The sequence below is a fragment of the Sciurus vulgaris genome, assembly GCF_902686455.1.
Source record: "Sciurus vulgaris genome assembly, chromosome: 11".
Lineage (NCBI taxonomy): Eukaryota > Metazoa > Chordata > Mammalia > Rodentia > Sciuridae > Sciurus > Sciurus vulgaris.
This window is the reverse complement of record NC_136472.1, coordinates 117448321-117471720: the sequence shown is the minus strand read 5'-3', so window position 1 is coordinate 117471720 and position 23400 is coordinate 117448321. Positions and strand designations below refer to the sequence as shown.

General features: G+C 44.3%; 1 protein-coding gene across 1 annotated transcript in view; it reads right to left on the bottom strand.

Moving 5' to 3' along the window:
• UBASH3B (ubiquitin associated and SH3 domain containing B) overlaps window positions 1-23400 on the bottom strand; it is a 143419-nt gene that overhangs the window by 24079 nt on the left and 95940 nt on the right. The window contains exons 2-6 of the mRNA XM_079104508.1: window positions 12848-12901; window positions 11929-12115; window positions 9618-9816; window positions 5561-5730; window positions 288-496 (exon numbers count right to left, since the gene is read on the bottom strand). Coding sequence (XP_078960634.1) covers window positions 288-496; window positions 5561-5730; window positions 9618-9816; window positions 11929-12115; window positions 12848-12901 — 819 coding nt within the window. The remainder of the gene's footprint in view (window positions 1-287; window positions 497-5560; window positions 5731-9617; window positions 9817-11928; window positions 12116-12847; window positions 12902-23400) is intronic.

Genomic DNA, 23400 nt, shown 5'->3' with positions numbered 1-23400 from the left:
GCACTAGGATTAGCTAGAGAGATGAATCCCTAGGCAGACTGAGATTCATCGGCATCAAAAGGGGAAGGAGAGTGAGCATAGCAATCCGCTTCTCCATTTTCTCATGTCCCGTGTCAGCTCCTTTCCTGGAAATGTGGAACAAATGAGTCTTTTTCCCCAAGGGCACCATTTGCTCTTACTGCCACCCTATGGGTCCAAGGTCAAGTCCATTTCCCTGCCACTACCTAGAGTCTGCCATAGCAATGTTCTTCAAGAAACAGCAGGCTGAGGTCCTGGAGTCTGCTTACCCATGAAATATCCAGGTGCTGCATTCATCAGCCTTGGTGATGTAGTTCTCGGGCAGGAGGCCAGAGCAGCCAGTGGTTAGGGAGGTGCCGTAGATCCAGCCCTCGCTGGTGCTGGTCTGCTCCATGGGAGACATGAAGATGAAGTCTCCAGGGACCAGCTCCAGCTCGTCGTCATTCTGTGGGGTGTAGGGGTAGATCACCTGTAATGTCTGAAAGAGAAAGAGAGGGTGTGTGAGACCCATGTCTCCCCACTATCTGAGTGTCTGGAGGGCAAGCCTGAGCATTCTGTATAAACAGCACCCGAGGTGTGGATATGTCCAGGAGACCCTGGGGACGGGCTGGCTCTGAGTAGACCTAGATTCTAATCAGAAAGCACTTCATCAAAACGATTTTGGCACTTTGTGCTCCTATATGGTTCCAGACTTTCCTTCAGGCATGTCTTCACTTCTCATCAGAATTCAGACATGGTTTCTGGAAATATATCTGAAGGTTGGAAGGCTCTCCAGTCAACGGCTGTACCAATGGACTTGGACCCGGTTTCCCCTGCCCCATCTGCTGTGGGATACACTAGAGCAGATGTGAAACTCAGCTCATAGAAAGCAAGGGGGATCACAGAAGGGCTGGATGGGGAATTGCTCCTATCGGAAGGACTTGGGAGCGAAGGGTTCCCTGACTCAGCTGTTCAAACAAGACCTGGTTCCTGCCTTCAAGGAGCTTTCTTTAAACCTACATTTTTAACAAAGACCCTGGAAGGAAACTATTCTTCATAGACATCAGTGTGTGGCTTGGCGTGTAACCAGTTGTCATCATGGAGCAGCTGGAGACCACATGTTCCTTCTCTGAGCACAGAGAAAGCCTCCAGCACCCAGCACAAGGCCATGCCACTTGGCTGGCTGACTCTATTTTAGGGGCCTTCCTTTCCTGCCATATTAACATCATAGGGATAGGCCTGAAGGTACTTTAGAAAACATTAGTGATTTTTTAAATTAACAGCAGGAGACCTCAATAGTAAGGAAAACATCCTCTAACCTATTTGTTTCACAGGGAATGGCAAGATGGTAAATGCTTTCCCACCTTCCCTCCAGTGGTCCCAACACTGTTGGTGATAGACCACGTATTCTAGTTCCCATTTAACTCTGGTCTTGGTTTTCTCATCTATAAAATAATACCAGGACTATAAAAGTTAAATGAGATAATCTAAAAAAATGCCTTAGGATGGAGCCTTGTACACAGAAGGGGCCTAATTGTTTCTACTAGACCATGAGCCTGATCTTCCAAGTAATACCCTTCCTTGCAGCCTACCCTGGCCCCTGGGCCCTAACTGGGTAGGCCTGTGAGCTGATTAGCTCAGTGGTACAAGAGTCACTGGAACAAGTACCACAGAAAGATTTTTCTATTGGAAATCTCCAGTAGAAAGAGCCAGTAAAGTGATTTGTCTCCGAGGATGAAGGGAACTTGTTTGCACCACTGCCTTCTTCATAAGGCACCTGTTACCCTAAGTATCATTCTAGCTTCTTTTGGGGCTAGATCTTCCATCTAGATTGCCTCCTTTCTCCTTCTCCTGCTTCCTCTGCCTTATATATATTCAAGCCGCTTTTCCAAACAAACCAGGAAGGTTTCTGCTGGGCTATTTATTTATTTATTTTAAAGCCAGGCATAGAGGTGCACAGCCTGTAATCCTAGTGACTCAAAAGGCTGAGGCAGGATGATCTCAAGTCTGAGGTCAGACTCAGCAAGTTAGTGAGATCCTATCTCAAAATAAAAATAAGAAAGACTGGAGATAAGAAATAATAAGAAAGCTCAGCGGTAAAGAGCTCCTGGGTTCAATTGCCAGTACTAGGGGGAAGAAAAAAGGAAGAAGAATTTATAAGGAATCTCTTAAATCAAATCTCAAAGTTGGGCATGTGAGGCCCCACAGAAAGCAACATTCCTTTTCCTGGAACATGGTGGAGAGAGGTGGCAAGTCATAGTGAGACAAGTCTAAACTCAGCCTCTCTTGTTTCAGCATAGCACAGGCATGGCTAGCAATCCTTTTAGCCCAGCAGCACCTTTCCTTTGAAAAGCTTGAAGCAACTCAGAGAACTCCTTTGTCCCATCAGGAAGAGGGCTGAGTGTTCTACCTGTAGGATTCCTCAGAAAAATCAAGGCGCAGGAAAGGTTGGAGACAATACAGCCGGAGCGTATAGTAGCTGAACAATAACAGCTTTGGTTTATGGAATGAACGAAATAAGAATTAAGGTACTGCAGCAAATCTAAAATTTTAACTGTGGAGCTAGGAATGTAGCTCAGTGGTAGAATGTGTGCTTAACGAGCTAGCTCCACCTCCAGCACCACCACCACCATCATCATTATCATCAAATTAAAAAATAAAATAACAACTGGGACCCGTATCCCCCTGCCCTTTCCCACTTTCCAAAAGCACACAAAAACAGTCTAAATGTAAGATATTAGGACACATGCCTAGCTTGTACCACATTATACTAATTCTTTTATGCTTCACATCTGCTTCTGAGAATTCTACAGTCCATCTTGGGTATGTTTTTCTTTCCTTGCTGAAATTAAACCCCAAGTTTGCTGACTGAAGGGCCATCACCGCTCCATGTGACAGTAACAACTGAACAGCATTGCCTTTGGAGTTCTTTTCATTTTTAGGAACAATAATAGCTGCAGCACTTTCTTTGTTGCATCTGCCCTGTGTTAGATATTACCTTAGGGTCTTTCCATACATCCTCTTATTTAGTTCTTGAAATAGTTCAGCAAAACATTATCACCATTTTACAGATGAGAAAACCAAGGTCTGGAGGGTTATATAAGTTGTCAAAGTGAATCTAACCACTGATGAAATGAGGGAGTCAGGTTTGAAGCCAGGGATGCTAGGCTCTAAAATTAACGCATTTATAAAACCCTGTCCTTCCTCTAGATTTCTGTTACGTGGCGCATATAAGTTGTATGGTCCAATGTCATCACAAATGAAGAAGAGCCCACGTGAAGTACAAACGGGTATTTGTAAGACTAAATCAGTTGAAAATCTAAAATAGCAGAGGGATGAGACCTTGCAAGTTTCCTAAGCATCACTGTGCCTTGCCAGTGTCCTCGCTAAGCTGATCGCCTTCTTTAGGCATCTGTTTGCTCATTGGAACAGTCAGTCAAATCTGCTTCTTGGAGACAGAGTGAAGGAAGAAGAAGGCAAGAGCTTTGCATACACAGAAAGGCACAGGTAAGTCTGCAGGTAAAACGGAAAGATTTCAGAGGGAGGGTCCAGTCCAAGGAGACCAGGAGTGTTTTATCAGAAGGAACAGTAATAAATGAGCTTTTACAAATAAGAGATAAAAGAGGCCAAGTTATTTTTAGAAAATAATTCATGTGGGCGCTTGCTGCCTCTTTCTTTTCATGCCAATTGGGCAGAATGTGGGTCAGGCAGAAAAGCAATTACCCTTTGAGCTAACTGGAGGCAGTGTTGATTAGAGGATGTGCCTTGTAAAATTCCATTGTCACCTTCTCCTCTCAGGAAGGTGACTTCTCAGAGGCCATCACAGGCAACCCTTGACTTTTTTTTGTCTTTGGGAAGTCTCCAATCAGCCACACCTTTCTCTTCATCTTTAGGGCCGATCTTAAGTGATCCCAAGAGATGTCAGAATTCTTAAAGAGGATCAGACCTAGTCTGCTTAATTCATCTTTACAGAAACTTGCATCAAGTGACTGGAAAGGAGGACATGACATTCTGATCAGCAAAGTCAGGCAGAACTTCGAGTCCCTGACACTCATGGGCCACCACACCCTGCCCTGAAGCTTTGATTCAAGGATCAGGCTCTTCCCAATACTTCCAAAACAAAGAGGTTGCCTGGTTTCAACATTGACGTTTTGTTTCTCATGTTTTTTTTTTTTTAAAGCCTAAGAGATGTTAAAAGTTTGTGTAAAGTAACAAAAGCCTCAGTTCTTTTTGATCTTGAAAAATTGGGAGACAAATGTAAATACCGCTTAATAAATGTTAAATTGGAAGACAAATATTTCATCTAACTAGAGTTAGATGAATCCCCCATTATTCATGGGGGATTCATTCCAACACCCCCAGTGGATGCCTGAAATTTCAAATAGTACCAAACTTGATGTCAACTATATTTTTTCTTATACTTACATAGCTGTGGTAAAGTTCAATTCATAGCTTAGAACAGTAAGAGATCAATACTTGTAACTAATCATGAAATCGAACAACTATAACAATACGCTGTAAGCTGGGCATGCTGGCCTGCAACCATATTCCTGCTACTTAGGAAGATGAGGCCAAGGACTGTGTGAGCCTAGGAGTTTGAGACTAGCCTGGACAACATGGCAAGACCCTGTCACAAAAACTAAAACAAAACCAAACCACAAGCAATATGCTGTCATAAAAGTAATTTAAAACACATTGTTTAATTCTGGAATTTTCCATTTGATGACTTCAGACTGCGAATGATCTCAGGTAACTGAAACCAAAGAAAAGGAAACAGAGGATGAAGGGGGACTACGGTGTGTAGCATCTTTTCTGGATGGGTTGCCTATTTTTATTGGGCTCTGAAGTCAGCTCTGGTTCTCAATTGCTCCTTAGCTTTGAATCAGAAACTTAATCTGTACGTTGTGTTCTCCTTCAGGACATAAAGGATAATATGATTCTTCTACATGGCACATGTCTAAGTGGAAAGCAATGCTGATTCCTCAGGAGAAGGATGCTAGGATCTGTTTATAATAGAAATCAGCTGCCCCACTTTCACTGCCCATTGCTCCACACACAAATGCTCCTACAACTTTTTTTTTTTAATTATTATTTCATATTTGTCTGTCTTTCTTTACCCTGTGAATTCAAAGCTCCTTGAGGGCAGGACTATATTTAAAAGTCTGGTATGTTCCATGATACCTTGCAGGCCATAGACATCAGCAAACAACTGTTCATTTTGTCTTCTATCAAAATCAAGAATTTATATATAAAACTAAAATTTTTTCCAAATCTTCCTTCTTTTCTCTATTTTACTTCTATATTCCTCCAATATGTTTGGCAAAGCAGAAAGAACCCTGAGAATGTTACTTGGATGAACCACTTAGGACCTCCAGGGGAGGGCTGCATCCAAAAGCCTCCCAAGGAGTCTGCAGAGCCTGGACAAAATCCGAGGTCAACTGGTTGCTTGCTTCCTGTTCCCCTTTGGCTCCCAGCTCCCTGAAGTAGCCAGCAGCAAGCACGGTGCCTGGTTCTGATCAGAATCCTGTACCCAGCAGCATCAGGAGCCACAGTGAGACATTACCTCATGATTAGCAAACCGGATGTCCCGAGAGAATATGGTAGCTACCCAGTCGCAACCCAACTTGACATCAATGTTCTGTGCTAGTTTCTCCAGAGTGGATAGGTGGCTCGCCTGGAAGTGGTAAGCCAGGGTCACGTGTAGCTGCTTCTTATGAGGTTCCACATGTACTTCTGGAAAAATGAGGAAAAAGGTCAGTGAGGAGAATGTGGGGATCCTAGCAATGGTCAAGAACAAAGAAAGAACAAGGACGAGTACCCTGATGAATTCTGCTTCCCAAATAATGGAGCGTCCCTTGGTGAGAAGAAAGCCATTTTTTCCCTTTCCTTCAAAACACCAGAGTAAATGGGAAAGGGGTCACAGACTGAATCGACCCATTAATCAAGAGGTACGGGTTTTCTGCAGGAGCTATGGATTGGCTCAGGGGCCAATCCTTTTGGCTGGTTTCTCCTCACAATTCCAGCTGATTATCACCAGCCCTGCCATTCTGATGAGGAAATGGAGAGCTAAAGGGATACAATAATTTATGTAGAAATACAGAGCATGCTTTGTAATTGTGCGATTCCCAGGGTGGTATTGCCTTCACTTTGGGATCAAGTCTCTTAGCTTCTGAGTGAGTCTTGTGGAGAACTGAGGGGGAAAGGAGGAGGATACCTCTACAGTTTAAGGCTGGGTTTCTCTAGCATTTTGAGTAGAATAATTTTTTGTCTTAGGGGGCATCCTGTGTATTACAGTGTTTTACATCTACCCACTAGATGCCAGTAGCACCTGAGTTGAACTGAAAATGACTCCACACATGGCCAATTGTCCTCAGGGGGGCAAAATCACCCCTGGTTGATAAACCACTAATTTAAAGTATGTCTCATTTTAAGACACCCTAAAAACAAAACAAGCCTACATACATGTGGGAATGGCTTTAATTAATTTTTGTACTTTAATTGAGGGAGATACATCTACTTTCCAAGTTTAATAATGAAGAAGATGCAACTGGAAGAAATTAGGGAATTGGAGAAATAAGGGGCTAGGTCAAGTCACACAGAGAATTCATAGCTAAGGTAGAAATAGAGGTTGTCTTTAGGTTTTATGTGCTTTTCCTGTTATACTGCATGGCATTTTTTACTTTTTTTTGGTACAGAGAATTGAACCTAGGGGCACTTAGCCACTGAGCCACATCCTCAGCCCTTTCAAAAAAGAATTTATTTATAGACCGCTAAGTCACTTAGGGCCTGGCTAAGTTGATGAGGCTGGCATTGAACTTGCAATTCTCATGCCTCAGCCTCCCGAGACACTGGGGTTACAGGCATGCAGCACCATGTCTGGCCTGCATGATATTTCTGTGAAGTAAACCCCATGAGACAAGGTGTTTTGCCTCTTGTCCACTCTGTATTTCCACTGGCTGTACTATCCACCTTCTCAGTACCTGTTAGTGAGCCTCCCTAAGTTACCCAGAGTGCAGAATGACAATCTATTGGCTGAAGGAATCTAGGTGTGCCAACAACTCTAGGATGCCAAGTTGTTGGGCAAAGACATGATGACCTGCTTTCCAGAGACCAGTTATTAAAGATCAGGACCAGCCATGTGGGGCAGGGACATGCAGTTCCCCCAATCACCACCAGGAGGCCTCACAAGGGCAGAGAAATGAAGGGGGCCAAGTTCTTAGAGAGACAGCAGATTCTTGGAGAGGGACTGCGCTCCCTATTCCCATGTGGAAAGTGAGGGCCTTGACTGCCTCTCATTCCACATGTACTCTAAGAATTTGCCACAGGCCTGGCTGAAGCCCGCTTTTCTGAAGGATTAAAGTTTTGTGGTACAACATTAGTTTAGGTTTTTGTGGGGATTTAGTGGTTCTGACAATAGCTACTGTGGGATTAAAAAAAAAAAAAAAAGACATTTCCTTGAGGTCAAGGGAAAAAGCAGGAAATAATTTGCCTCCCTGTTATGCTGTTTCTCTGAAATATCCAGCTTTTGTGAAATGTCAGGCATTGAAGTTAGAAATTCAAGGCTGGTCCCTGGGAGGAAAGGAGTGCCTGAGGGAAGGTCGGGGTAGCCTAAGGAACCCAGGGCCTCATTCATGCTAGCCAAATGCCCTACCACTGAGCCCTGAGAAAGTGTCTTAAGGCCTGGAGCTGCTTCTGATAGCAGAGACGTACTGAGATCCTGCAGGGACCCCTGACCACACTCTTTCCAGGGTCCAAGCCCCATGTAGGGCTTTTGTGGTAAAGAGGGACACCAAGCAAGAGGGCCCAAGTTGGTGATGAAAATAAGCATCAAGGAACAGTGGCCGGTGAGGATGGTACAGGGTTGAGGCTGACACTTGGTGGCTTTGCTGAGCCCTTTTCCTCCAGGCCCTCCATAGGATGAGGGAGCTGGCAAGCTCTGGTCTCTCCAGCTTGCCTTCAACATGAGGATTCAGCTGTGCCATTTACACCCTCCCTACTCTGCTCCCTTCACCCTTCTTCTTGCCAGCCCTTAGACCACCTGCCCCCTGGAAGGGCCCTTCCTTCACTTTCCTGATCAACATCTTCCCAGCTCCCTTTCTTCTCTGAAGACGGAACCATTCTTCTGCAGTGCCGCTCTCTCCTCAGTGCCCAGGTATCGAATAGTGCCTGAATCGGGTTTCCTGACTGGGCCTCTTTCAGGGAAACCACTTTTTGTCGGGGGTTGGGGGGAGTACTGGGGATTGAACTGAGTACTTTACCACTAAGCTACACCCCCCAGATCTTTTTAAAATTTTTACGTAGGGGATCACTAAGTTGCTTCGGGCCTTGCTAAGTTGCTGAGGCTGGCCACAAACTTGTGATCCTCCTGCCTCAGCCTCCTGAGTCACTGGGATTGGCAGGTGCTACTGCTTCTGGCTAGGGAAAACCACTACTTATTCTCTTCTCTGTTGCATAAACACACATGCCCAATAAAAATCTGCTGACTGTGATTTCATTCTGGGGGGAGCCAAGAGCCCCCTCCCACTGTGGATTGTCTGTTCATCCTCTACTGCAAAAGGCTGTCTTTGGCTAAAAGAGTCTGTCTGCCTCTGCAGTCAGACGGGAGAACTTTGCAAACTTCTCCCTCTTGTCCATAAACACCCTGAGTACTCCTAGAAGATAAATCTTTTCACAGGAAACCAATTGGCTTTAACTTGGAGCTTCCATGAAAAGAGCAGGGAACATCTTGAAGGGGTTACAGTTTTGGACAGACTTTTGAGGTCCAGGGGCTCCTTCAACAGGTTTCACCCTGTTGATGGGTATTGGCTCAGTGGACTTTATTATGGTATACTATGAAGTGAGTCTACTCTATCCCCTATGCTACGGAGTGAATGGTGAGATCCAGATTAACACCTGGAGGGGAGAGGAGTTTGGGAGCAAGAAAGGAAGTTTCCTTACTTCCGAACCGGGAAGAGGTGGTGGAGAGTACAGAAGTATGATTTGTAGTTCAGTATTGAGTAGTCACTTGTGCACCTTCAACCTGGGTGTTCAGGAGTAAGCATTGGACGATCTCTCCAGGAGGTTAGCAGACTGAAGTAGACATTTTTACAAGGGAACAAAGGGTTGTGGGGTAGTCTTTGCCATGTGTGACCATTCCTGAACAGCCTTCCCCTTCCTAATTCCAGCCTGCTTCTCTATGACTATTATGGTTTGGATCTTAAATGTGCCCCAAAGGTCATATGTTGAAGGCTTGGTCCCCATCTTTTGGGAAGTGGTGGACCCTTTAAGCGGCAGAGCCTAGTAGGAGGTTTTAGATCAAGGAGCATGTTGAAGGGGATAGAGGGACTCTGGTCATCCCTCTCCCTCTGCCTCCTGGCTGCCATTGAATGGACAGCTTTACTCTATCATGTGCTCCCTGCCATAATGTTCTGTCTTGCCACAGGTCCAAAAGCAACACAGCTAACCAACCATGGACAGCAGCCTCTGAAATCATGAATCAAAATGAATCTTTCCTCCTTTTAAATTGATTTCTCAGGTATTTTGTGACAGCAAGGAAAACCTAATAATCATTTCCCATCCCTATCCTTCCCAACTCTGAATATCAGGAGCCAGGGCTGGGCTGTCAGTCGGTGTGTGCTCACCAGTTTTGGAAGCAGCCTCTGCAGCAAAATCGGCAGCAAACTTTTTGAGGACCTCTGCACTGTCTTCCTTCACGAAGAGGCCAATGAAGTTGGAGGAGGTATAGAGCTCCAAGGGTAAGGGGGCTGAGAACTTGCACTTCCAGCGGCTGACAGTGTTCTGCAGGGCTTCCCCCAGGGCGTCCACCTTGCTGTCCTCACACTGGAAGGGGAAAACAAGCAGGCTTCATTTAGAGTCTAGGGGACAGAGAGGGCTGCTGCCACTTGCTGGTGGATATCCTTTTTCCAGAGATGGGAGGCTGATAAAGCAATCAACCATACTCTTTTCTGTGTGGCAGAACAAGAACTGCAGCCTCCCAATGATCTGGACACAGATTATCCAGCAAGTTAAGCTGGGGAGGGTGTGACCTCTATCCTCATTCCTTTGCTTTGTACCTGACACTGTCAACTCTACCAAAATGCAGCAGGACTGGTCAAGCAGAGAGCAAGAATGAGGGTCAGTATTGGAGAAATTTTGGCCAAAGGACACTAAATTTCATTTGGATGCAAAGAATAAAATCAAGAGAGCTTTTGTACAGCATGGTGATTGTGGTTATTAACAATGTAGTGTATACTTGGAAATTGTTAAGAGAGTAGATTTTGGGGCTGGGTGTAGCTCAGTGTTAGAGCACTTGACAGGCGTGCACAAAGCCCTGGGTTTGATTCCCAGCACAGCAAGGAAAAAAAAAAAAGAAAGAAAAAAAGACATAGGGAGCAGATTTTAAGTGCTTCACCACAATAGTAAGTACGTGAGGTAACACATATATTAATTAGCTTGATTTAACTATTTATTGCACAATGTACACATATATCAAGCCACTGTGCCATATTCCATGAATATATTCAACTTTTATTTGTCAACTAAAAGGAAAGTTTTCTGTTGAGTGTGGTGGCATACTCCAGAAACTTGGGAGGCTGAGGCAGAAGGATCATAAGTTCAAGGCCAGCCAACTTAGCAAGGCTCTAAGCAACTTTGTTAGACCCTATCTCAAAAATAAAAAATAAAATGGGCTGTGGAATGTGGCTCAGTGGTTAAGTGTCCCTAGGTTCAATCTCCAGTACCATAAATAAATAAATAAACAAATAAGTAAATAAAAGGGGTTGGGGACTTAGCTCAGAGGTAGAGAGTCCCTAGGTTCAATCCCTGGTACCTAGTACCAAAAACAAGTTTACTTTGCTCAAAAGCAAAAATAAAAAAAAATAAAACAAATAAAACCCCAAACCAAAACAACAACAACAAAGAACCCAGGAGGAACATCACAGGAAAGTGTACAGCATCCCAGGATAAATTGTATATTTGTACTCTTTTGTATCATCTGTACCTTTTCCGTTCCTTTTAGATGATCAAAGTAGTCCTCTCCCTCCACCCCCATGGTAGTTGGAAGAGCGAGGCTCTGAGGACTGTGACATCATCCTCCTACCCTCTTCAGAGCATTGGAAGGAAGAATGAGTGTCTCTGCAACTCTGAATGTTTTCAAGAAAGATCCTGGGATGACTAAGAGGAAGTGATAATTACTTTAATTTTCAGAGTAAATGGTAAAAGGGAAGGTGTTAGGAACATGTTTTTTACCTAAGAGAGAGAAAGAGAATATCTGGAAGAAACAAAGCAAAATATATTTTCTAAAAATTGTCTTGAAACGCTCCCATTCTGCTTTGTCTTGAATATATGTGTACGAGTTAACTGCTCTCCATTGCCCTGGAAAGCTGAAGTAGATACGTGTATTTAATGTCTATCACAGTAATGGGGATTTAATGAATCATTGAATAAGCTTCTTGATGGTTAGGATTATGGACTAGGTCCGCTGGCAGGTGAAAGCTATCTTTGATTTCTCTAGAAAGACAGAGTGAAAAAAACCCAGTGGCAGTGCCCACGAGGCTGAAATGGCTTTGCCTGTCTGTGGACAACACTTCTTGTTCCCTGCTCTGTGTCCTTGTCATGGGAGGCAGAGGGTTGACAAGGAGCAAGAGTGAAGCAGTATCAGTGACTGCTCCGGCTTCCAGGCCAGTGTGTCATCCACAGAGTGCCAGGCTTGTCCCTAGGGTCTTGAGGAGCCACTCCAAACCCAGGGTACTCCTGGGCCTCAGCAGATGTAAGTGAAGAGGAACGGGGCGAGACCCTGGCGGTGGGCCCCACTGATCCCTGGGGGCTCCACCCTGTGCAGGAGGCCAGGACTATTTCCAATCTTCCTGAGCAACTCCTACTTTTTCTTCAAGTCCTCAAGGGCTGGCTGGGAAACTGGGAGCCAGGCTCCCCCAGGGAGGAGGGGCAGCTCACCATAAAGAACTGGCAGAGGGTGATGTGGGGGAAGATGTTGTGCGCCTTGTTCTTCCCACAGATCTGCTTCGACTGCTGCCAGAAGTCAGAAAGCTTCTGAGCCAGGGGGCCTGTGGGGCGGAGGTAGAGGACGTACTCCCGGGGCAGGGGGTCATCCAGGAAGGGGTCACCGACGTGGGAGAACAACCTGGAAGAGAGAAGAAAGCCCAGGAGGCCTCACCCGAGAATAATGGAAGGGAAGAAAGAGCTGAGACAGATCCCCCCTCCACGGTGCTCCCCACCCTGGGCACCACAAGGAGAAGGATTTTCATTTGTGCTGTGAAAAAACACTTCTCGAATCTCACGCTGACCAACTCTTAGATGCATCAACTTCTGTTCTCCTGCATGTTACCCCACAACTCCCTAAAAAAACCCTAAAGCTGCTCTTTCAGGAAGCTTTCTCGCATTAACACCAAATCTTTTCCCCCTCCACCAGTACCATTCCAACGCATCCTGTCTCTCAGTCTCTGATTAAGCCCACAGTGCCTCACAGGAACAAGGAAGCTGCCAGGAGGGTCACCTTGTAGGGTCTTCCCTGGGAAATGATATCCTGAAGGTAAGAAGGATATTTTTCTAAATTTATTTGCCCAGCATCTATGCACCAAAAGTGAATCTTTAAGTGGCTGGAGGAGGGCAGATGTTGGGAGAGGGGACTAACTTGGAAAGACTTTGAATGTCTTTAAACAGCTCCAAGGAGAATCACACCCTGAGGCCAGGGCAGAGGAGGCAACTAACTTGATAAATGGGCTTGTCACACAGCATTCTGGTTCATTTCCCCCCTGGAAGGGTCTTTTAGAGAAAGCCTGCACATCTCCACTCATCCACATACACTAAGAGCTAATTATATGCTATTTTCTCAATTTATTTATTTCATACCGACCAGTCACATGCCGCCTGAACGCTTCTTCCTCCCGTGGATGCCAAGGCTTTTTGTCTGGAAGAAGAAATCAAATAGCTATTGTTAGTATTTTTAGCAACCTCTCAGTTTTCCTCAATGCAGTGACAAGAGCAGATGAAGGAGGCCACATCAAAGCCCACGTCCCACTCCATCCTCTGGTGTGCAGGAGACACCTGCAGCAGGTTTTCCCCAAGGGTCACATCAAGGCCCATGGAAGTTAGGACTTGTCACTAATTTCCATGTAATTAGCATTGGATTTGCATGCAGCCTGACACCCAAGCAGTCTATTTTCGGCAGTCTCCACATTAGAGTTTTATTTTTGCTTCCTAAAAGTTGTCATGTCTTGGTTTTTCCTCCTCCCTTTTCACCCACTCATTTTTTTACTGACCCAAATCCCCTACAGAGCAGATCCTTATTTGCAGTCCATTGGCAGAATGGGTTAGAAGGTTATTCAGACATTGGGCTATGCCAGGCTTGGTGGTAGACGCTTGTAATCCCAGCTACTTGGGAGGCTGAGGCAGGAGGATCACAAGTTTGAGATCAGCCTTGGCAACCCAGTGAGACCCTGTCTCCATACTTTAAAAAACATTTTTAAAAAGGGCTGGGGTTGTAGCTCTGTGGTAGAGCTCCCCTGGGATCAATCCCTAGTATGGGGGTGGGGCTAAATGCCTACCAGGACAATTGGGTTGGATAAAGTCATTATCCACTTTCATCCCTCTCCTACCACCATCACCACCACAAGCCTGATCCATCTCCTTTGACTATTTTACAGACATTTTTGGAAACAGCACTGGGTGTAAGAAAACCCACGAAAACCACGCAGGACACGGGAAATCACATAAGGGAGTTTATTAAGCAAATAGTGTCTCCCTGCAAGGTAAGAGAGAAAATGAGAGGAAAAGAGAAAGGAAAGAGAAAGGGCAGAGCGCTAGAGAGAGTGGAAAAGCGAGGAGGAGAAAGAAAGTGAGTCAGGGGAGAGAAAGCATGAGAAAAGATGGCGGGATAGCTACTCTGAAGCAGTTGAATTCTGCCGGGCTAACAGGGGACCAATAACGGAGAAGGATACTTGCAAGCTGACTGATGAACCAATAGCTAGCTAGGATGTTCACAGACTGACAAGTGGTTGGGAGGCGGGGAAAATGGGTGCACCGGAAAGGGCGGGGAGAGCAGCTTTCAGACTGACAAGCTAGGTTGTGATCCAACGGAAAGGGCGGCGGAGAAGCTTTGTATTACACTGGGGAAGAGTGTGGACAAAGCAACACTGACATTCCCACGTTGGGAGGAAGAACGAAAAGCCCTACTACCACCAGTAGGTGGGTCAGTAGTCACAAGATGGTTGTAATAGTGAGGCCCTTGTGCACAAGCTTACAAATGGAGTCTTCTGAAATTTTAGACATTTCTGCAGGAGTCAGGTATTAGGGTTCAGATCCAGTTTTGCTCTTCCTCCATCCTAGCCTCAACTGTTTTTGTGGGGACAATATTGGGTGCTAGGAATACAATAAGGAACGGGACTTATATGGTATCTACCCTCATGAAGATTTTAGTTGAGTAGGCATGAGACATTCATTGTATGGTTAATTGTTTAATAACGTGAGAGGTAAATGCAATGGAGGGGAAGCACCGAGAGCCATGGGGAGATCTTGTCTCATCTCTGGTTGGGGAAGGTGGCTTTGAGGAAGTGGCATTTCAAATGAGACCTGAAGGATGTAGACTCATCTGAGTGAGGGTGGGTGGGGTTGCTTCCTGGTTGTGATGGTGGAAGACACCTAGTACATCTACCCGATGGTGAGACAGAAAGTTGAAACAAGCTAATGGATGTGGAGCTTTGGAGTGACCACATGCCGCGGGTGATTGGCAAACATCATTCTTGCCCCCTTACACTCTACTGACCCAGGGTCCTCAGGAGGGAGACAGCAGGGAGTGAATCCAAATTAAACTGACACTCCTTCGGAGCCTCCTTTTCCCATTTGGCTCCAGAACTCAACCCTCCTTCCTTTGCATACCCTTTAGGGAGCAATTAGAATGGCTGAGGTTGCCAAGACCTCCGGGTCAGGCGGGAAGGACCTCAGAGATCATCTATGAGTCCAGCTTCTTCATTTCACACAAGGAAAAACTCAGGTGGAAAGAAGTGAAGAAACTTGCTGAAAAGCAGCCTGGGTAAGTGACAGTTGGGTGAAGGCCAGGCTCTGCAGCTCCACTCCACAGCTGAAAGTCATTCAAAGACCTTCCTTCGCCCCCATGAAAATCTGAGCAAATACCCAGAGATCAGGATAAAGACATCTGGACAGTGAGTTTGAACAGCATTGTAAAAGGCAAGCTTACTCACAGTAAGATGAAGTTATGCAAAAGCAAGACAGACCCTGGAACAGCAGCACAGTGACCCCCACTCTCACTCCCCCACCTTGACAAGGTGCTTCATTGCAGCCCAGCTGCACCAGCCAGAGGCCAGGGACCTCGTTTCTGTCAATAGAGAAGCCACATACCCACAAAGGCAGGCCAACTACAATCTGTTAAAGGTTAGAATCTCCGCCGGATTAAATTCACCTAAAAAAAGGACCCATTGTTTAAAAAACAATTGGGAAAAGCAAAACTCATTTGTGGCACAGGCAATGTGCTATTTATATAAACCATACGATTTCTTTTTCCTACGCCCTTTCCTCAATGAAATATATCTGACTGAAATTTAATTTATTTCTTCTGAGGAACTAGGAGAATCCTCTTGAAATGAAAGATCTAATTAAGTTATGAGCTTTGTAACTCAAAAGACATGTTTTTGGAGAGGGTTCAAAGAAAAAAATTGAGAGATAATTAAAGGTTTAGGTGTGATAAGGCCGTGGTAAAAGGTTAAGGAAATCCAAATTCTTTCTAAAGAAGACAAGTCTGAAAGGGCCTTAATTTTGTGGAGAGTTATCTTATCCGATGAACCCTCTCTAGTGAGGATCAGCCAAAATAAAATAAGTGTTGGCTAGGACAAAGGGCTCGAGTTAGCTATCAGAAAGAACTTTCTGGAACTCATATGCTTGAATGTTTCTGAGTGTATACGTAAATTTCTAGAAAGTAGTTACCAATCTGAAATAAGAGAATAAAATTTCCTAGACAGGATGCAAGAAGGGTAAAATTTCCTTCTCCCTCGAGCCCTAGGCAGACCCTGTAGCCTCTTCATCCACCATCGGGTTGGCGAGGATTTGGGTTGTTTGTTCCCAGAGCTCTGCCCACAGAACAGACCCAACACTGGAATCAGTAGTACAAGTCTCCTCCTCTCCACCCAGCTGAAGAAAGACTGTTGCCATAGAGCGCCACCTCCACGGACATCCACTGGGGCCATGCCGAGAGGAGTGGGAGTGTGTGGGGTGGACCCCAGACCCTAAGCCGAGCCAGAACATCTGCTACCCTCTGAGTGACTCAGAAATTGGCTGAGGATTCTTTTCAGAGACTGTCTGAGACCTCAAGCAGATAAAAGATTCTTTCTCGTTTGGTACTGAACCCAGGGGTGCTTAACCACTGAGCCCCATCTGCAGCCTGCTTTTTATTTTTTATTTTGAGATAGGGTCTTGCTAAGTTGCTCAGGGCCTCTCAAGGTTTCTGAGGCTGGCTTTGAACTTGCAAACCTCTTGCTTCCACCTCCTAAACCACTGGAATTACTGTCATGCACTACCTCACCTAGCCATCCGCAACACTATTTATTTTTTATTTTGAGATAGTGTCTTGGTAAATTCCCCAGGCTTCAAACTTGGAATTCTTCTGCCTCCGTCTTTCCAGTCAGCAGGATTACAAGCATATGTCAGTGAGTCTAGCTAGAAGGACATCTCTTTAAACTGGGATACCAGGAGCCCTGCTATCAGATTACAGCAAGGGATTAAAGTAATGGACAATTTCAATGGGATCTCCTTGGTTAAGATCAGTGGGCTGTGTGAAACATGTAAATTCTTTGACATGCAATGCAAATTTGACTTCTGATTCTGGTCCTAACTTTCTCAGTTATGTCTAGGGTTCATTTGTAGCAGACTATGAAGAAAATAATACAAACTTTCATGTCTACCAGGGATGGGAAAAACAGCACAAAAAAGACAAAAACAATGGCTAGTCAAAAAATCAGGCATGTAACTAAGGAAATTAGCCAAACGGGGAGGAACCAGCCACACGTATGGATGGCCTTGTTGGCTTCGATGGGGTTCCTCCCACTATGCTCTCTCAGCTCCAGTGATCTTAGTACTGGAGGTAGGTCTTGTCCCAGGGTCACACAGATGATCCTGTGCCTTTGAACACAGCTTGGAAAGAACAAATCCCTTTCCCCTGAGTTTGCCAGAGATAAATAGCATCCCTTCCTCCAATCCTTCTCCCTCCCTTTCTTTCTCTCCCTTCTATTTTTCTTTCCTTCCTTCTTCTTCCTCCTTTTTTCCTTCCTTTTTTCATTTACTCTTAAGAAACTCTTAACAGGAAACCAAATGAAAGCCTAAAACCAAATCATGAGTTCGTCCTGTTGCACTCTGATTGGCTGGCACACTTCAGAGACAAGAGCCACTGTCTTTGCCTGAGTTAGGCTGCTGCTATTTCCAGGTCCAGCAGGATTCTCTTCTCCATCAGAACCACAGATTTTGAGCTTGACAGAATCACCTGTTTAACTCTCATGTAGGATGAGTCCCTCCGAGCCACCCTGGTTCTCTGGCATTCCACTGTGGCTCTGGCCCTCCTGCTGGTTGAGTTCCTGTCTGTTAGACACCAGCCATGCATACAAAGAGGACAGCTTGGGCCTTGCTCAGAGAGGGTCCACATAGAGGAAGAGACACATGAGCAGCTACTTATAATGCAGTATGTGAAGGGCCAGGTCAGCTGCACAAGGGCCCAGAGAGCCCAGAATAGGGGGTATAACTCCATGGTAGAGAGTTTCTAAGTCTGGGCTTCTCATATTTTATCCAATGCTCCCTCTGCCAGGACGACAAGGCAAACACAAAGAGGTGCCTTCAGGTCTTTTCAATATATATATATATATTTTTTTTCCCTGGAGTTTTGAAATACTGAGCCACATTCCTAGCCCTTTATAAATATTTTATTTAGAGACAGGGTCTCGCTGAGTTGCTTAGGGCCTCACTAATTTGCCGAGGCTAATTTTGAACTCAAGATCCCCCTGCTTCAGCCTCCCGAGTTGCTGGGATTACAGGCATGCACCACCGTGCTCCACAGATCTTTTCAATTTTTGAGGTAACAATGCAATAGTCACCATCCACTGGAACCAGCTCAAATTTCAATATTTGATTGTGTTACATTCCTCTTGATTTCCTATTTTGTGAAACTAGGGTTTTGGTAATTGCAGTAGTGAATGTGACAACAAATTCCACTATAATGTATATTTAATATATATATGTACAAATATATGTATACACACATATATATTTATATATTATATATATAAAGCAGCAATTACTCAACAAAAATCCATGTGATACAGAAAGTGAGAGTGGCAGTGGTTTGAGCAGTTGTACAGTGCCCAACAGATACACCCATCCCATTAATAAATAGTGGCGGTTATTAAAGAATAAAAAATTCTATTTTTTTCAATGTATGTGTTATTTTTTTCAAATGGCTCCTCTTATGTTATTCGGACATAAATACTTGCTAAGGTGTTTGAGTTTACTAAATAAATAGAACCATTAGGTATTTATGTTGGACCGCAGGCTCTGTGTAAAAATTACTGATACATGAAAGGTGCTGTGACCTGAGAGTTCTGGAATTTGTCCTAGAACAAATGATGCAGCTAGCTTGATAGAGGGAAAGAAGAGAGACTCTGAAGGAGCAAGAATGCTGTAAGCAAATGAAGGAAGGTCAGAGACAGTACTGTATGGAGAGGGAAATCAGAATTAGGTGATGCTAGGGCAAAACTGAAACACTGGAAGCGGGTAAAGATGAAGCTGAAGAGGTAGGCTGGGGTCAGCTCACAAAGGTCTCGCGTGCTCTGTTAGAGAGCTCCACCTGATTGCATCTGCAGTGGGCAATGGAGAAGGATGTTCAGCCCGAGTGGCAAGCTTGGATTTGCACTGAGGGATAAATTTAAGGGAGATAAGCTCCCTGAAGCCCCGTCTGTGTGGCGGGAGACTGGAGAAGGCCTGACTACAGATCAGAAGGGCGCCTGGAGGGCGTGCACTAGAGCAGTGGAGGTGGGGACGTTGGAATGATGTCTGGATTATGGATGGAGTGACGTTTACAGGCTTTCCTGGGACTGCAGCTTGGCTATCTGTGTGGATGGTGAAGTTCTGGGTTTTGGAACATTTCAGAGGAGGAAGAGTGCAGGTTTGGGCAGGTTTGGGCGGCTGATGGTAGTTATTGCTCCAGGTGTGACGAATAGATCCACCTTGTTGCTAGGCATCTCCTTCCTGGGATGTTATCTTGACTATGAATCTTTGTCCCATTCTTTTTGGGATCCAGACATTTCTTTTGGGCCACTATTGAGTTCCTACGTTCTGTCTAAGGAATCTGCTCCCAACTCATTTAATATTGAGACCAATAAATACTCAAGACATCCCTGACACAGGTGGGTATGACCCCTGCTTTTCTAGCATGAACCTTCGTGTGCCTTCAGAAGGAGAGTCCTTCCCTTATATTATTGCCATTTGACAAAATTTCAATGTCTGATACCTGTAGTAAAAAATAATAGGCTATATAAAAAAAAATATATATATATATGGAAATGGACATATATTCTCTCAGAACAGCGAGACCTTGATTCAATTAAGTAGAAAACTAATTTTTTTAAGCTTTCCAATTACAGGATGAGTATCCCTTATTCAAAGCACTCGGGACCAGAAGCGTTTCAGATTTTGAAGATTTGGGGTTTTGGAATATTTGCATATACTTTACCTCTTGGGCAACCCTACTCTGAAAATCTGAAGCCTGACACAGTTGAAAATGAAAGACATCATGGTGTCAAAAAGTTGTTTTGTTTTTTTGTTTTTTTTGTGTGCTGGGGATTGAACCCAGGGCCTTGTGCTTGCAAGGCAAGCACTCTACCGACTGAGCCATCTCCCCAGCCCCTATCTTTGGTTTTGAATTGGCAGATGCTAACTCCTGGCCTCTGGCATGCCATCTGCTCTATGCACTGGTTCCCTGTGACCAAGGAGCTATTTGTGAGGAAAAGAGAATACATAGGGTCAAGTACGTGATCCTCCAAGTGGATAAAACTCCCTATGAAACCAAAATTTAAATTATGTATTTCCTTTATGTAGCCAAGACCATCACAAAATTTTGAATTTCTAATACTAACTATAGGACTTAAAAAAAAAAAACAAAAAACACCTCAACCTTCAGGGTGCCAGTTGTGCAATTTTCCACACCTAACACTTTTAATTCAATTTTAAAATGGCCTAATTAATGAGATGACTCATTTTCTTCCCTCAAAATCGGCTCTTAACAGGACGAAATGGACTGGGGGATGGGAGACTTAGATAGAACCCAACTCCTGTTTTTCATGGTGGGCACATCCAGCTACACAAAAAGGTCACTGGTATCATGAAGGAAAATCGAGGGATTCTTTTAGGGTATACTTGAAAAACAATGCTTTTTTGTAAGGTAATTTTAGATAGAAATGTCAGAGGTTTTCCTGTGCTTTCTGAATTGCCTGCTCAGTATAGACCATCTTCATAGGCTGATCTGCACCATCTTGAGGCTATAGCCACCTGAGCATCAAGGACAAACATGTAACCCTCCATATATTTGTTTCTCTAGGAGGAGAAAAATGGAGACATTGATAGTGATGAAAATATTATGTACCCTGGACTTCACAGATATTAAACCCTCATCACAAACTTGGAAGCCCATACTGTTAGGCCTGACTGCACCTGGGTGGTTTGGCCCCAAGAGCCAGAGGCCCAGGCATCTATATCTGTGACTGTCCCATTCCAAAGGTTGGTTCTGGAGGTATAACTAAAAGTCATGAATCAGCAAAAAAAAAAAAAAAAAAAAAAGACAGTCACCCCCTCCCTTCCCCCACGGGGGAGGCTCCCCCAGATTGGGAGCTCAGTTATACCAACTCCAGAACCAGATTCTTGCCACCACAGCACAGGCAGGTCTTCTCTTCAGCAGACCATCTTTGACGCCCAATGAGACCTGACTGCAGTCACAGCTTTGAAAATCTCATTCTCCATCCTTCTGTGTTGCATGACTTGGGGAAAGTTATTTGCTTCTCTATTGTCAAGTTCTACCACCTCACCCAAACTGCCTTGAAATGTAAAGAAAGCATAAGGATCCTGGGGCTTTGAACAAAGCTCTTAGCATCTGTCAAGTAATAAAGCTGTGGGGGAAGGATATTTCCTAATTTGTTTTAAAATTATTTCTGCCAAAGATTACTAGAAGTCTCTGCTCTTCCATACTCACATTTGACTCTGACCCTGGACTACCATCAGAATTGTTTCAGGGAAGGGGTTGGGGACATGGGTTGAGGGTGGGGAGAGTAGAAGCATGATTGAGTCCAGAGGGGATTAAAATAATCCCATGCAAATGCATGCCAGCTCCAATTAAAAACATCCTATTACTATATGCTATTTATATCACTCATGTTTCTTCTGACTCCTGCTTCTATATCCATGGCAGACCAGGATCCACAGTTCATGATAGCTCTTGACTTCTGAGGCCACAGTGTCACTCAGAGATGCTTCTTGTCCTCTCAGTTCTGCTGAGAAGGACCCTAGACACCCTATGCAAACCTACCACTCTCTATGAAAGGTGCTACTTTCACTTTTCTCTTTTGCCACAGGAGACAGGAAGTCTCAGCGAGAGGCCATCACCTCCCACAGTGTACCAGCCACATGGGGTGCTTAATACGGGAGTCTTCACTCTGCAGATAAAGCCTTATCTGCTATGGTTCTAAATGGAGAAGGAGAAGATGTCTAGTGTGGTGACGAACGATGACATGCGAGTGAGGTGACCTTGTGAGAAGCCGAATGAAGTGAGGGTAAAGACACTGATGCCACATACTAGCCCAGAAGCAGCCTGGGTGCAAGATCCTGGACTTAAACATATGTGAGCTCCCACAGTTTCCAAATGACTCAGACCTTGGAGATAAGGTCTACAGATGAAGAATGCTGTAATTCAATGGGCTGCCATATCAAACAGGGGTCACCAAAGTGGTTAGTTAATTATCAAACACTTCTAGTCTGATAAACTTCCTCCTCTAAAGTGGAAAAGTTGTCATTTCTCTTCCAAAATAAAGATCGAATATCCCTTATCCAAAATGCTTGGGACCAGAATATTTCACATTTATTTATTTATTTTTTAGGTTTTTGAAATATTTGCATAGATATTACATTTGTAGCTAGCCTCATGGTTATCTTTGCTTGAAAAAGCCTTTTCCTCCCTGAGTATGCAATCTTGTTTATCATCTAAACTAGCAGCATAAAGTTGATTTATGTGAAACTTTTCTAGTCTCATTCCTTCTACTTCAAGACTGATGTAAGTCAACAGACTGTCAGTTACCAGGTTTCATCAATCATTTCCTCCTACAGGTAAAAGAAGCTTAAAAGTTGTGCTAAGATGGTCTTTTAGGACAGCATTCCACCATCTTCTGGGTCTTGCTGGCTTACTAAACTTTTTTCCTTGCAGGAAACTATGTTACCTTGATTCATTAGGGTCTTTTATAGCAGCAAGTAAGTGAACTTGGGTTTGGTAACAGGTCGAGCATCTGAATCTGAATTTCTGAAATCCCAAATGCTGCAAAACTCCTCAAATTTTGAGTGTTGTGGATAGCTCAGAAAGTTTCTGACTTGGGGAGCTTTTCATGTTTTCAAATTTTGGATTAGGAACACTCAATCTGGATATGCTGAGTCCTGGAATCTTGGAGTCATGAGCAAGTAGTCCCACTAATTTTCTCCTCCCTTTTGTCCCTTAAAGGACTTGGATGATTGTACACAATGTATATTCACGCCATCGATGTAATCGTACATATATATGTTTCATTCTACTGTTTTTTGTACAACCATAGAAATGAAAAGTTGTACCCCATTTGTGTACAATGAATCAAAATGTGTCTGTAAAAATAAAAATATTTTAATAAAAAAAAAGGACTTGGATGAGCTGGCATCCTTGAGTCTCCATGCAAGAGCCCCACTTACCAGTGTGGAAGGACGGAGCCCAAACCCTAGGAAGTGTCTTGGCTAATGTACTCCCAGTTCTCCCTTCTCTGGAAACCCAGGGGAGAGATGGTCAATAAATTTTTTATTGTGTGTGATCATGGGGACCTACTTCAGACTCCTGGGGTGACTTCCAGGTAGGATCAGGGTTTCTTGGCAACAGAGGGATGGGGATGTGGAGAACTTTGGTGTTGGCTGGTCTGTAAGCTGGTGCCCCACACTTATCTCAGTCATAGCAGAAGAGGCCTTCTCTCTTATCTTCCAAAAGATTGGGTAAAACCAAACCTATTCTCTGTAAAAGCAAGTCTAGACAGGAAAAAGGCTTTTATGACTAAAACCCAAACAAACTCTGCTAATCTAAAAGGGAGAAGATCTCGTTACCATTTTTTCTATGAATTGGAATTAACTTGCTTCTCTGGC